The following is a 14101-nucleotide window of genomic DNA, read 5'->3' as shown; positions in this document are numbered from 1 at the left end:
AAGAAAAGAAAAGAAAAGAAAAGAAAAGAAAAGAGATATTGGGCATCTTTTCATGTGCTTGCTGGCCATTCTGCATATCCACTGTCCCCCTACCCCCCAGACAAGGGCAACTAGCCTGTTGCCATGCAAATGCTCATGCCCTGGGTGTTCCCCCACCGAGATCTTTGGCAGCATTCTCTATTCTCTCTCCATGTGCAGATCACCTTAGGCCTCCATTTCACAAATAGGAGAAACTGAAGCACAGAGCAAGAAAAGCCCCAGCCGTGAGGTGTGTAAGTGCTGCTCTCATTCTGTATGTGTGCCTCGGATGACACAGGTGGCGAGGTTACGTTGGCCTCTTCCTCCTTGGCACTTCACGTGCACTGATGTGGTCAGTGTACGTCCCAGAGGTAGTTCCACTTGATACACTCACCTGCAGAGTGGAAACTGAGGCACAGATAGGTTAAGTGACTTGCCCAATTTTACTCAGTTCCTCATAGTACACAGACCCCAGCAACCTGGCTCCTGGTGCAAGCCTATATCTGTGGCACTAACCCATCCTGGGTTGCACGGAGCAGTCTCAGTGCTTCTCCTGCGCTGGGTGTGGGTTCTGGGTTATCCAGAAAAGGCTTCTGGTCCACTGATGAGCAGCATGGGGATAGCAAACAGCCCTGACCGCACATCTATATCCGGTGTGGGCAGTGGGCTTTGGGCCATGTTCTGGACCTTGCACTTCTTCCAGAAGATGAGGCTGCTGTCTTGCTGGGAAGCATGAAGACAGCAGGAGGGAGAGACACTAGATGTCCTCTTCTCACCTAGCTCATGGCACCTGCCACCTTCTCCTCTCCCGCAAGGGAAGCTGCAGGTGGGGACTCAGAGCAAGAGGCTTGGGACACTGCTGGGGAAGCTGGTTAGGCAGGCACCACAGGTGTACTGTGCTCAGCCTTGCCTGGTCCCCATGGGCAGCACACTTGCATCCTCCCGGCTGCCCTGGTGCAGTATCTGTGATGGGGGCGAGGCAGGGCAAGCTGCCTCAAGCTCCCACCCACTCAGGCCATTTCAGAGCTGGGTCCTAGTGAATCTAGCTTCTGTGTGCCACTGTCACCATCCTTCCTTGAGGCACACAAAGGCCAGGGCTCTGAGCTGGCAGTGGAGGGGAGGCCCTGTTCTTCCTCAAGCCCACAAGAGCAGGTGCCTCTCTGAGTGCCTGCAGGATGCACACAATCAGGCCATGTAAAAGGAGACAGGAGGGCCTGTCAGAGGCCAGTTCTGCCCTGGCTGCCACCTGCCACATGGCCTTGTGTGGGGAGGATAGCAGGCACCCGAGGAGATGAGTGGTGACAGGAAGAGAAACACGCATGTCACTAACAATGAATCTGGGTCAGCCGGGGCCCCATCTTCTCCCTCCTGCCTGTGGTTTCCTCAGTCCTGGCTCTTGGGGACTGCAGAGTTGGTGAGAATCCTTGGAGTAGGGAGTGTTGCTTCCAAGTCCTCAGACCTGGCTTCTGCCTCTGCTCCCCTGAGAGTTACTGATCTCACCCTGCCGAGACAAGTGCTTACTGGAAGTGGCGTTTGTGTAATGGAGTCACTGAGGCCAGGCACTGTCCAGTGAGTACTGGAGCCCAGGGCTGGGGACAGCTGCCCCCCACCAGTGTCCTTGAGCTCTGTGACCAGAAGCTCATTGTTCTAGTGTAGGAGAGGGCATTATCAGACGTTAGAGGCCATCAACACAAATCTGCACACTGAAAATGCTGGGCAGAGTCACAGCTCATGCCTGTAATTGCAGCTACTCCAGAGGCTGAGGCAGGACAATCGCAAGTTCAAGACCAGCCTGGGCAACTTAGTTAGACCTTGTCTCAAATAAAAGTAAAAGAGCTGGGGATGTAACTCAGTGGGAGAACTTTGACCCAGCACCTGGCATGCACGAAGTCCTAAGTTCAGTCCCCAGTACTGGCTGGGAGTGGGGAATGCTGAGCAGGGCATGAGCTGAGCTGAACCTTGGTAGCAGAAGCTCGCCCCAGCCCTTCCTGCCACCCCAGCCTGCGGGTCGGGCCCTTCAGGCCTGACATTTCTCCCAGGCACATACCAGTGCATGACAATGAATCTGAGCCCCTGAGGCCCCCACGCCCCAGCTGCAGCTGTCCGGGCTCATCTGTCAGTTACCCGATCCCCCACACCTGCTCCAGGCTGGGCCTGAGAGCTGCCCACTCCTGAACAGCTATGAATAGGGTGGAGGGCGGGGAAGGGGGCATTCAGAGGGCAGCATGTGGGGGTGGGGGCAGACTCTCCATTTTGTTTGAGAAGGCCAGAAAGCCAAGCATGTTGCAGAGGTGCTGAGGGGCGCTGCAGGGTGGGTGGAAAGTGGCAAGAGCACACCTGCAGGATGGGATGGGATGCTCTGGGGCACAGCCTCCATTGTCCTTGCCCAGCATTGCCCGGGTCTTTGTGGAGCAACTCTGGGCTGACCCTGCCTCTCCCTGGTGGGATCCCTCTCTCTGCCAGGGTCATCAATCCACCAATTCTGCCTGCTCCCTAGTGCTGAGTGAGTATAAATGAGTGAGTGATTGGGAGGTAAGGACGATCTGGGGATGGAGCGTGGGCACAGAGCGTCTCAGGACAGTAAGTACGTAGGTTAACGCCCTACACAGCGCCACTCAGCGGCGAGAGGTGGAACAGCGCGTGAGTTTTTTTTTTTTTTTTTTTTTTTTTTAAATGAATTTAGGACAGGGTGTACAAGGTTTCACTAAGCAGATCTGACTCTTGGCTCGTGCCACCACACCCATTCTCAATCACCATCTCAGTGTCCTCTGGGGGCGGGGCCGGCACGGGGCGGGGCCGGCACGGCATGCCAGGGATCAAACCCTGGCCGCTGTGCTCTGCTTAAGCAGGCGCTAGTCTGCTGAGCTATCTGCCTGGCCTGTGAGTGCTTATTAAAAGGCCTGTTTGTAGACTTGCTTGAGGGACACTGGTTCTTGCCCCCAGCGAATGTCCCACCTGGACAGAGAGCATGGGGTGATGAAATGAGATGTGCACCTATCTACCATGCCACAGGAGGGACAGGCGCCAGTTCTTCCCACCCACGTGCATGCTCAACATTTCTTCCTTGGTCATTACGCTTTTCTTCTCATTTATATTGGGAGAAACAGAATCCTTGCTTTCATGGATATGTTGACTAGCATGGAATGAAGGAATAAAAGAAAGTAGATGCTACCAGGGGCATGGGTAGTTGAGTGTAGCGCTGGGCCAGTGGCACCTCTATCCCCAGTGCCTCTATCCCCCCTCCCCGCCGTGTCCAGGGCTGGCCCTTCCCAGGCAGCCAGGCTTCCTACTGCCATGTGTTCAGGCAAGCACTGGTTGTAAACCCACATCTGATAAACTTGGCCCCTAGGAGGACCACGTGACTGGGAGAAACCAGCAGACAGAAAGTCTGGGTTCTGGTTCGCCTTCTGTTTCCCAAGAAGAGCTTAGCCCATGGCTACCGTGGATTCTTACTCAGCAGAGGACTGAGCCACTGCTTTTCCCCCAGACCCTCCCTGGAGAGTGGTTATGGAGTCAGAGGGGAGCTTGGCGTGACCTAGCTATCTAGGCGTGGAGGGTACGATACATGTGGCTGTTCCAGAGGCTGGCTGTTAGCTTAAAAGCTGCTGCAGTTCTGTTTTTCATCTTCTTGCCTCCCAGCAGTCTCCTTAAAGCTGATGCAGAGCACACTGAACCAGGTGCCATCCTATTTCAACAGGACAACATCCTAAAAATAAACACCCTCATTCTGTTCCCTATCCTGTCTTCTTCATTTAGTATGTTGGGGTTTTTGCATATTTTTTATTTATTTATTTACTTACTCACTTACTTATTTTTGATACAAGACTCCCTGGAACTCACTTTAACTCAGGCTGGCCTCGAACTCACAGTGATCTTCTTGCCTCAGCCTCCTGAGTGCTGGGATTACAGGCATGTGCCACCACACCTGGCCCCAGTCTGTTGATATTAACCCATAATAATAAATGCAGATTCTTCTCAACATTTCATTTGCTTACATAATATTTCTATTGTTCTGTAAGACAATTCTTACGGAAACCTCACAGGAAAGCAAAATGGCACTTGTGCATCCCCTAGTGGCCATAAACAGAACTACCGTGCCTGGCATTCAACCTTCTTGGGTTTCTGGGAACTCCCTTATCTCCGTGCAAAACAGGTGCGGGTGTCAAGAACCTAGTCACAGCACAGCGCCCCCTGCATTCACAGGGCTGTGCTCTGGTGCCAGTATGGTGGTGATTTCAGACCATGCGTGTGGGTAGGTGAGAAGCCTCTCCTAAGAATCAGCCTTTTGTTGTATGTGCATTGTTCTGAGTCTCACATTGCTGTTAGCAACCTTGGCGCAGGCAGGGTGATTTGATGTGGTGCCCAGCTTCCTTCTTCTGGTGATGGGACCCCTAAGTGGCTGAAGGCTTCAGAAATGCAAGTCCTGCCTGGGAGTCCCCAAGGCAGCCAAATGGTTCATCCAGTACCTTCCTTCTGCTAGGTTGGGACAAGATTGGGATTGGAGCCTGCAGACCTGGGACTATCACTGGTAAGCAGTGTAGCTTTGGGCACAGCTGACCCAAGTCCAGGAATCTGACTGATGGCCAAGGCAGGGGTATCTTTTGTGGGGTTGGGAGCATTATTCCACCTGTGCTGAAAGGGAGGTAAATTTCAAATCGGCCCAACTTCCAGCAGCAGGGGAAGAAAGCAGAACATCTGGGGCCTGCGAGGAGCTGAAGGGAAAAACCAGCTGCAGGCTGATGCACGGGCCCAAGAGCTAGGTGGCCACTGGGACTCATGCCCCTGTGGCAGAAGGGCTCTATTGGACAGTTGGGGCTGCAGGGTGATGCAGCCAGACTTGGTTTTTGCAAAGAACTCCTAGAGCCACTAAGAGTGTGGCCCCAAGCGAGGGAAGGTGCATTGAGGAGGGAGCTGTGGGGACTGAGACTGATGAAAAAACATCAAGGGTGGCCAAACCCCATAGTCAGGGCCATTTCTGAAAGAACCCTGGCAGGGCTGGTGATGGGCCAGTCAGAGGATGGGACAGTGGGGAGTCCCAAGATTCTCTGCCTACTCCCTCTCTGTTCTGGTTTTCAGCTTTCATGCTGTCTTCATTTTCAGACTTAACTCTGGAAAGGATCTGATAAGGCAGATGATAAAAGTGAAAGACCTAGAGGCCTGCTTGCTAGGGGTATTGTGTTGTGGCCGTAGTGGCCTGAAACCAGAGCAAGCCTAGGGTTCTTTTCCTATTGTGTCAGAGGCACAGCCCAACCTCACACAGAGCCTGGGTGTGAGGATGAGAACAGCACAGCGGTCCAGTCTCCGAGGTCCACTTGCTCCATTTCTTCCCAGCCTGAGTCTGCACTGTGAGACGCAGCCTGTCCCATGGCAGACTGCACATCCTCAGCCTCCTGTTCCCCTCCCCCTGCAGGCGGATCTCAATACCAACATCGAGGATGAAGGCAGCTCCTTCTATGGGGTCTCCAGCCAGTACGAGAGTCCTGAGAACATGATCATTACCTGCTCCACCAAGGTGTGCTCATTCGGCAAGCAGGTGGTAGAGAAAGTGGAGGTATGAGGTGGGTCCTGGCGTGGGTGGGGGCTACTTGGGCGTCCCCAGTGTAGCCCTGTTGGAGGTGTCAGCTTTCATGCGCACTCAGGAAAAGGCCTTCTGGCTGTACGGTCTCTGATGAGAGCACCAAGCCTGACTAACCCTCCCAGACAGACAGGAGTCTGCATTCACCACGTGCTCTCCGAGAGCAGGGTGAACACACAGGTGGCCTGGGAGCTGAGCCCAAGCCCACCCAGAGAGAGGAAGGCCTTGGGCACGGTCACATAGCTCCTCAGGGGTAGCGAAGCTAGAGATCCCCAGGATCTCTGCTCCCTGCTTCCACTTTACTCCACAAGTGCCCAATGGGCCGGGGAGATAGCTCAGTAGAATAAGCACTTGCCTGGCAAGTGCAAGGTCCTGAGTTCAGTCCCCGGTACTGGGAAAAAAAAAAAAAAAAAAGTGCCCCAAACTGTCCCTGCTTTTAGAATCTTTTAGTACCAGGAGACTTGTACTAGTGGAAGTGACAGAACATTCAGTTCCTTTTGGGCAGCAGTTTCCAGCGGTCTGTGGAGCACGCTGGCCAAGGGTAGTACTGGGGGTGTGAAGAAGCCTGTGTTGCTCAGTGAGCAGCGGGAGGTCTTCACTGCCCACTCGCATGGGCTCCTGAGCACTCTGGATATTCTGGTTCTCCATGCAGGGAGAGTGAAGGGATGTGGCTCCGAACGCCTGCACCCCAGAACGCTGTGGGTCTGTGTCCCTGTCCTCACCTCTTGTTCCCACATTGGTCTGAAATAACAAAAGCTATCTCTCATGTCCACCTGTTAACCAAGGTTGTGGCCAGTGCCAGGGAAGAGACTTCCTGTTTCCAGGGATGTCTTGGAAGCGCTTAACCTCACCTGGCAGCTTGGCCTTCTTGGGGGTGGAATCTAGGAACAACAATTTTCCTTTTTCTTTTGGCTCTTGAAGTTGACCTCAGGCCTCAAGCACATTAAGCATGTACCTTACCTAGCTCCTCAAATCATATATATATATATATATATATATATATATATATAATATATCTGTGTGTCTTTGTGAAACTACAGTCATAATCCCATGTGTCCTCCACTCTGTTCCTTCCCTGGCAGTGTCCTGTACAAGTGGGGAACATTAGCAAATGGGAAATCTGCTTTGATACAATCTACTGATCTGGTTCAGATTTCCCCAGGAGCGTGTCTGTGTGTCTGTGCACATGAAGGCAGTCTCTGCCTGTGTTACCCTAATGCACAGCCAGAATTGAGAAGCACCTGGCCTATCTCATCCACTGCTTCGATCCCTGGATTTCTAAGCTCTGCACCGCTGGTATCTAACACCTGCCCATTGCTGACACGGAGAGGCCAAATTAGGAGAGGCCAAATTTACTATCCACCCACCTCGAGTCATTCTACTCATGGGCCTCCTGTGTGTGACAGTACCCTGGCTGTGGAGCTTACCACAGAGCTGGGCCTGGGCTGGAGGTGAGGGGGTTCTGAGCTCTCGCTGTCCCCTGGGTCTGCAGACAGAGTACGCTCGTTATGAGAACGGCCACTACTCGTACCGCATCCACCGCTCACCACTCTGCGAGTACATGATCAACTTCATCCACAAGCTCAAACACCTGCCTGAGAAGTACATGATGAACAGTGTGCTGGAGAACTTCACCATCCTGCAGGTGCACGCGTGAGCTGGGCCCAGGCCTGGGGTGGCACTAAGCAACCCTGTTCAGAGGCTTCACCCTGTCTTTGTCTCACCTGCAGGTGGTCACCAACAGAGACACGCAGGAGACCCTGCTGTGCATTGCGTATGTTTTCGAGGTGTCGGCCAGTGAGCACGGGGCTCAGCACCACATCTACCGGCTGGTGAAGGAATGAAAGACTCTGGGAGCAGGGTGGGGGGAAGAGATGTGTGTAGGAAAGGGGGACATGGGAAGGGACCCACAGGGCAGTCCCAAAGTGCCAAGACAGCGGAGCAGAGCTGATGTGACTCTGCCACACTGCCTGCTCCTGCTCTGCCCTGCCCACAATAAACCCGAGGTGTGCATGTGCAGAGGACCTGTCTAGCTGTGTGAGCCCTGGAGGGTCGAGGGGCGCCAGGCAGTCTGGGGGCAGACTGGACACAATGGCTAGAGACGCACCAGGCCGTCCCAAAGCGAGTGCCCTGCGGACTCAGCCAGGAGCGTCGTCAGACTCTGAAGCCTATGGCTTCATGGTCCCTGTGCTGTTACACTGAGCCATCGGCCATGTGGGAGGCCCAAGGACAGAGCCATGCCTGGGCCACTTGCTCTGCAGCTGCTGATGAGTCCCACTGGGGCTGGGACTTCAGGTGTGGACGTGACGGTTGTCAGAGGGATGCTGTGAAAGCTCTTTAGGTGGTTCTCGTCCCTGCAGTGGTCACGGAGCCAGGCTGACTGTCTTCTCCACAGCTATGGCTGAGAAATCGGCTCCCATGAAAGTGGGGAGAGCGAGTTGTTTCCATCCTGCGGCCTTCACATCCCTGAGGGCCCAGGAGTGCATCTGGCATGTTCACTGGGTCCTGGTCCTTGAGACCCACCCAGGCCTTAGGGTTCGAGTCCTCACACCCCCTTGGTCCACGTGCTTCTGGCCAGGTCATTTCTGTGCTCCCTGGAGATGGAAGAGGAAAAATGGAGCAAACCCTCGCAGACCCTCCGAGGGCTCCCTGGGTTGTCTGTCTCCCTAGAGAACTGGGGGTTGGGGTTAGGTTGAGGCCACTCTGGCGCCAGGTATGTTTCTAGCTGCCTGGCCTTCACAGATGTCACACCCTGTGTGAGCCGAGCCACAACCAGAGGAGGGGCACAGATGAGGAGCCAGGAGGCCGGGGAAGTGCCAAAGATACCCACCCTGAACAGCTCCCTGCCCCTGTGGGAGGGAGCCTGTGTGTGGCTCCTTGCTGCCACCTCCTGGTCATTGGTGCTGTCTTCCCGGACAGGAACCACAGTCCTAGCAGCTTGCAGGGAGGTGAATAAGATCAAACCTCTGGGTGTTTGCCATGAGCTCTGTGCTCCAGCAGATCTTCTGTGTACAGCATCATTGAGGGATTCTCTGAAGTGGTGTTAGGCACAGCAGCTCTGGAGTTAGCCTGCCCACCAGTTCAGGGACTTGGGGTAAACTACTTAAATTCTGTGTGCCTCAGTTATCCCATCTGTAAAATGGGTATAATAATAACCTACCTCGTGTATGCACAGCTCCTACCATGGTGCTCAGCATACCCATGTGGTCAGTAAATATCAATAGTGATATTAATACTTAGCACATGTGGTGGTCTAACTATGGAGCTAGGTGGGAAAGCTGTCAGAGGGATGGGCACATCCTCAAAGCAGCCAGAGGACGAAGATAATAGAGACCAGGGTATGGAGGACTGAAAGAGGTGGCCCTTGAGCAGAGCATGGTGTAACAGGTGGGCAGCATGTATATGTGAGTATGTGCACATGTGGTGTATGTTTTGCTGGAAGTGGAACCCAGGGCTTTGCATACCCCAGGTGTGCATGCTATACTGAACTGTGTTCTTAGAACAGATAAACTATGGGAGGAACCTGGCTGGCATCCTGTCCAGTATGGGAAGAGAGTCAAAGCCACCCAGTTTCCTCTGTCCTCGGCCCAGCACCTACTGATCCCATCATAAAGCAGCTTCACAACCTCTTCAAGAAGCAGGACTAGAATTTGGCCTCCTGCCCTGGTTATAAATGTATTGTTTGGGGAGGCCCAGCTCTCCCTGAAAGCTAGGACAGCATGTCAGGTGAGCTTAACTAGCACATCTTTCCATTGTATGAGGCAACCCAAAGTGTAAAGAATTCATTGGGTTTTTTTTCACCCAAATATAAAGAATTTAAAAAGCAAAATAAAAGATGGACCATAGATAGCAGGGAACCGAGAGGTAGGCCTTATGGAAATGGGGAGAAGACCTGGGATGGGGGAGACGGAAGGGAAGGGAAAGGTCAGGAGAGGCACATAACTCTAGTTCCCTGTGGACGTTTCCCAGATGTGCTTGTCTTCCACAGATAGATGCCAGGTAAAGAGGGGCAGGCATTCTAATGTCTGGACTGAGTGCCCAGCGGTGGGCATGTGCTCTGGCACATGCCAGCCTAGGTTTGCAGTCCCCGCCCCACAGTTCTGCCTCCTCAATGCCGTGCCAGGGCTGTTTGGATTCAGAGACTGCCTGGTGGCCCCAGCACTGGGCACCTGCGCGTAGGCCCAGAGAGGGAGTGTGTGGGCCCTTTGGCCTCGTACAGTTAAGGAGGTGGCCCTCTGTGTTGTGATGGGTGGGGCTGCAGGGATGGGTCTGGCATTGGCTCTGAGCTTCCCCTTTTAACAGTTCAAGCAGCCAGGGGAGCACCACCTATTTACAGGTGGACATGGCCCAGGGATCACCTTTGAAGGTGCTACATTTTTCTGCTTCCCTGTGGTCTTGTTGGGGTCAAAGGGAAATGGCTTGGCCACCTTCCCTGCAGCACCACCCAGCTCCCAGGTTCCCTGACCCCTGATGCTCAGAGCCCCCAACCTCTCTGCCTTGCTGTTGGTGTCACCTGTTCCTCCAGCCAGTAGTGCCTTCCTCTCCACCTGCTGACCACCTGTGACTCATTTTTTCTTTCTTTTTTTCTTTTTTTTTTTTTTTTTTGGCAGAACTGGGGATTGAACTCAGGCCCTTGCACTTGCCAGGGAAGCACTTATTCTACTGAGCCATCTCCCTGGCCATGTGACTCATTTTTTAAGAGCACTGGGTACAACTATAATCCCAGCTCCTCAGGAAGCTGAGGCAGGAGGGTAGCAAGTTTGAGGCCAGTCTAGGCAATTGGGAAAAACCCTGTCTCAAAATAAGAGGAGCTGGGGATGTAGTTCATGGTAGAGCCTGTCTGGCATGCATGAGGTACCAGGTTCTATCTGTGGTACCTAAGAAGCCTCTTCTGTGGAAGGCTGAGCCAAGCCCAGCCCTGGGTGAAAGTATGTGCCCACCATGGCTGGGCTGCTTCATGGCCCTAAAAAGAGCAGCTCCGTGAGTTCTCCAGTTCTCATGGACCCATTTCTTTTTCTCTTTTCTTGACTCAGTTTCTTGCTATGTGACCCAGGCTGACCTGAAATACCTTGGCTCAAGTGATCCTTGTGCCTCAGTTTTCCAAGTGGTGGGAGCTACAGGTGTGCACCACTGCCCCAGCACCCCCATTGTAAAGATGAAGAGAGGTGCAGAAGCTGAGATAACTTGCCTGGATGTCAGTGCACTTACTCATGCACTTTGCAGATACCTAACTCCAGCTCTGGCCTGGGCGTTGGGGTTGTCGGCGCACAGACAGACAAGCTCCTGTTGTGCTTGCTTTGGATGAAGAGTGAGTCAGTGAGGAAGATGTGTACGTCAAGGGGAGAGCTGTGGAGGGTGTGACTGGGCAGAGCTTCTGGTCACTGCTGGGACATCCTGGGGTGAGGGCATTGGGCTGGCTCTTGAAGGACAAGAAGAGGCAGCTCCTGGAGCTGGGAGGGACAGCACAATGGTCCCAACAAGTCCTAGAGACAGGCAGGGGACAGTGTCCTAGGTGTTGAGAGGAGGCTGCTGAGTCTGGAATATGAGTGAATCTCAGGGCCAGCAGTGCCCCAGCCAGCACCCAGATGGGGAAGAGAAGCAGGAAACCTAGCCCTGGGGACCTCCTCGTGCTCACTCCTGAGAACTGGGCTTTTCCTTGTTGTGAAGGGAAGCCCTGGAGAAGTGTTAGCAGAGCAAGTGCTTGGGATCTGAGTTTCAGAAAACCCTGGAGCTGCCGTAGACGAGAGGAATGAGTTGTGCAGTGCGATCGCCTGCCCTGCTGGGCCCCAGCTAGGTTGGCTTCCTGAGGCCACCGTGCCTGGCAGTGAGGAGGCAGCAAGGGAATACGCAGCACACCTGGGTGGTGAGGAAGGGACCTCAAGCCCCTGGTCCCCCTGACACGGTTTAGAGCTGGCAGTATCATCAAGTAGAAAGGGGGAGAGGGAGGCAAGTCACCCCCTTGTGGGTCTGAGCATGGCTAAGTAGATTATGCCCATGAAGGGGAATGTGAAGATTTCCTGAAATGAAAACCCATGCAGGAAGATGTGCGTGGGTGCGTGCGTGCGTGCGTGCGTGCGTGCGTAGCCAGTAGAGTGGGTGGGGCTACCCTGAGTGGCTTCATGTCTTGTGTGTGCTTGGTCCTTATACACCTGCTACCTCTCAGACTGGGTTCAGAGTTTGTGAGCAGTGGGTGGAGGAGGCTGGAGGACAGGGTGGATGTGACAGGAGAAAGCACCTGAGGCTGCAGGGCTGTGTCGGGTGGGGCTGTACTGGTGCCCATCACCCACCTGGCCACCAGACATAGGGGATGTGGGCACAGTGGTGTGGACTTCACCTTGGGGTCACCATGCCCAAAAATGAAAAAATAAAATAGATAAGTTTTTTTAAAAAAGAAGAATGAAAAGGAGCTTTTCCCCAAAGACCTAAGCTATATAAGATGTTCTCAAGAGCTGAACTCTCCAGCTGAGCTAACCCCGGACTCAGCGGCCTCTCCCAAGTCAAGTGACCTCAAGCAGCTGGCTTACCCTCCTGCAGCCTTCGTAGACTTAGGCAAGACGGGAGGGAAGGGCTGTGACTTCAGAATCCTGTTGGGAAGGGGAAGATGAAATGTTTCAAGGAGCCGTGCCACCCCTAGCTCATAAGCATTCAGAGGATGTCACCTCTTGGTGTATGTTCTAGCTGCTTGAGAGGCTGAAGCAGGAGAATTACAGGTCGAAACCTTGCTTGGGTAATTTAGAAAGATTCTGTCTCAAAAAGTAAAAAGGGCTGGGGCTGTACCTCAGTGGTAAAGAACGGAGCTGAGTGATAGAGGGTTCATATGCACGAGGCCTGGGTTGCAGCCCCAGCATGAGGGGAAAAGGTGTCTCTGGGAGACATGCACACGCACGCACGCACGCACACACACACACACACACACACACACACCCCTAGGGTGCTGGTGTTCCTCAGAGAGGTCAAAGAGAAGGCCTGCAGGCTCATGGCCCCACCAGTTTGTCTTTCACCCTCATGCTGTCCTCAGCATTAAGGAGAGACGCATTCTTCATTAGGAATCTAACACTGTGTGAAGCTGCGGGGAAAGATCTAGGAGGGCTGAGCTCTCAGTAAGAAGCTGTGAGGAATTTGACTTCTGTTTTACCTCCTAAGAAGGGGTGGGGCTGGGATGAGGTGAACCCTGAAGCCCAGGGGTAGAAATAACTGAGTCTCTTAAGTTCATGGATGTCGATATTCAATCTTAAGGTTTTTTGTATTTTTGCTATGTAAATCCTCATTGTGCCTCCACATCTTCAGTAAAGTCGGCTACATCCTGAAAGCTTTTGTGTGAGTGTTTCTTCACCCCAGCGACCCACACAACGGCCCAGGCCCCCAGACAGGCTGAGCCAGCCAACAGACAGATACAAAACCACTGGACCTGAAGGTGTGCTGCAGGCAGGATGTGGTCCCTAGCTTGGCCTCTCAGGAAATTGAGTTTTGCACTTTGCGCAGGAGTAAGCAGGCTTACTTCTTGACAAGGGGGCCCCAGCCCTGACGTGCTGAGCAGAATCATGAGGATGCAATCCATAAGGCCAAGTGCCATGCCACGAATTTCCACCCAGGAGGCTCAGACCATCAGACAAGTGCTGAGACTGGGCTGCACTCAGTGACCCTGCCAATTCTTTACTAGCAGAAAACTGCCCCCAGACAGTGTCAGTTGCCCAGATTATAGTTCCTGTTACTACCGTCTGCTAGAAATAGCAATAGCTGGTCACTTCATATCCTTTTTGTTTTGTTTTGTACCAGGGATAGAACTCAGGACCTTGTGCTTGCCAGGCAGGTGCTTATGCCACTGAGCTATCTCCACGGCCCACACAGGCTGGTCACTGAGGTACAGCTGGTCACTCTGATGCATATTGTAGGAGCCTCTGTACCGGTCTGATATTTTGAGAGCCAATTGGTTCCCCATCAGTGCCCATCAATAAGATAGATCTGCCTCCAAATCCTGGGTGGTATTTTGGTATTTCTGCTTATTACAGCACTTTCAGACAGTGGGTGGTGGTAGTATGGTCAGAGTCCTGGCCAAGGCTTCCTCTAGAAGCCTTGAGCAAGACTCTAGGAACCAAGAGCAAGAAAATGGGGATGTCTTCACATCCGGTATGGCAGTACTCAGTCCTCTGTTCTCTGCCCAGGCCTTCAGCTGTGTATGGTGTCTGCTAGCCCAGGGACACTACCGTGCTTTCACCTAATGGAGCTTTAGTTTCCACCTGAGTTGGGGAGAGAGAGCCTCTGGCTGCCTGGCATGAAAGGTAGATTTGGTAGATTTGGGATCTACTTGAACTCAATTTAAATAACTCCCCCTGCCTTTTTTTTTTTTTTTTTTTGTATTGCATATTGGACCCAATGCCTTCATACTGAGCTACAACTCCAGTCCTTTTTAAAATTTGAGACAGGGTCTCATGAGGTTACCCAGATTTGACTTGAACTTGCCTCAGCCTTCCACAGTGCTGGAATTACCTCCCAAAGTGCCACTATGCC

The 14101-nt window shown here is 53.1% G+C and overlaps 1 protein-coding gene and 1 long non-coding RNA gene across 3 annotated transcripts in view; one reads left to right on the top strand and one right to left on the bottom strand.

Annotated features, from left to right (window-relative positions):
- The window catches only part of Tead4 (TEA domain transcription factor 4), a 58554-nt gene extending 50193 nt beyond the window's left edge, over positions 1-8361 (top strand). The window contains exons 10-12 of one of the 2 annotated variants that reach the window (XM_023708386.1): positions 5429-5530; positions 7086-7238; positions 7324-8361. In XM_023708386.1, coding sequence (XP_023564154.1) covers positions 5429-5530; positions 7086-7238; positions 7324-7437 — 369 coding nt within the window. In that variant the 3' untranslated portion in view covers positions 7438-8361. Of the gene's footprint in view, positions 1-5428; positions 5570-7085; positions 7239-7323 lie in introns of both variants that reach the window. The other variant, XM_004648147.3, reaches the window with a different exon arrangement.
- LOC111814561 overlaps positions 1-12894 on the bottom strand; it is a 30450-nt gene extending 17556 nt beyond the window's left edge. The window contains exon 1 of the long non-coding RNA XR_002819523.1: positions 8364-12894. This is a non-coding gene — a long non-coding RNA (uncharacterized LOC111814561). The remainder of the gene's footprint in view (positions 1-8363) is intronic.
- Between the last annotated feature and the right edge of the window lie 1207 nt (positions 12895-14101).

Source organism: Octodon degus, unplaced genomic scaffold, assembly GCF_000260255.1.
Source record: "Octodon degus isolate 3935 unplaced genomic scaffold, OctDeg1.0 scaffold00355, whole genome shotgun sequence".
In the NCBI taxonomy this organism is placed as follows: Eukaryota; Metazoa; Chordata; class Mammalia; order Rodentia; family Octodontidae; genus Octodon; species Octodon degus.
This window is presented reverse-complemented; position numbering and strand designations above follow the sequence as displayed.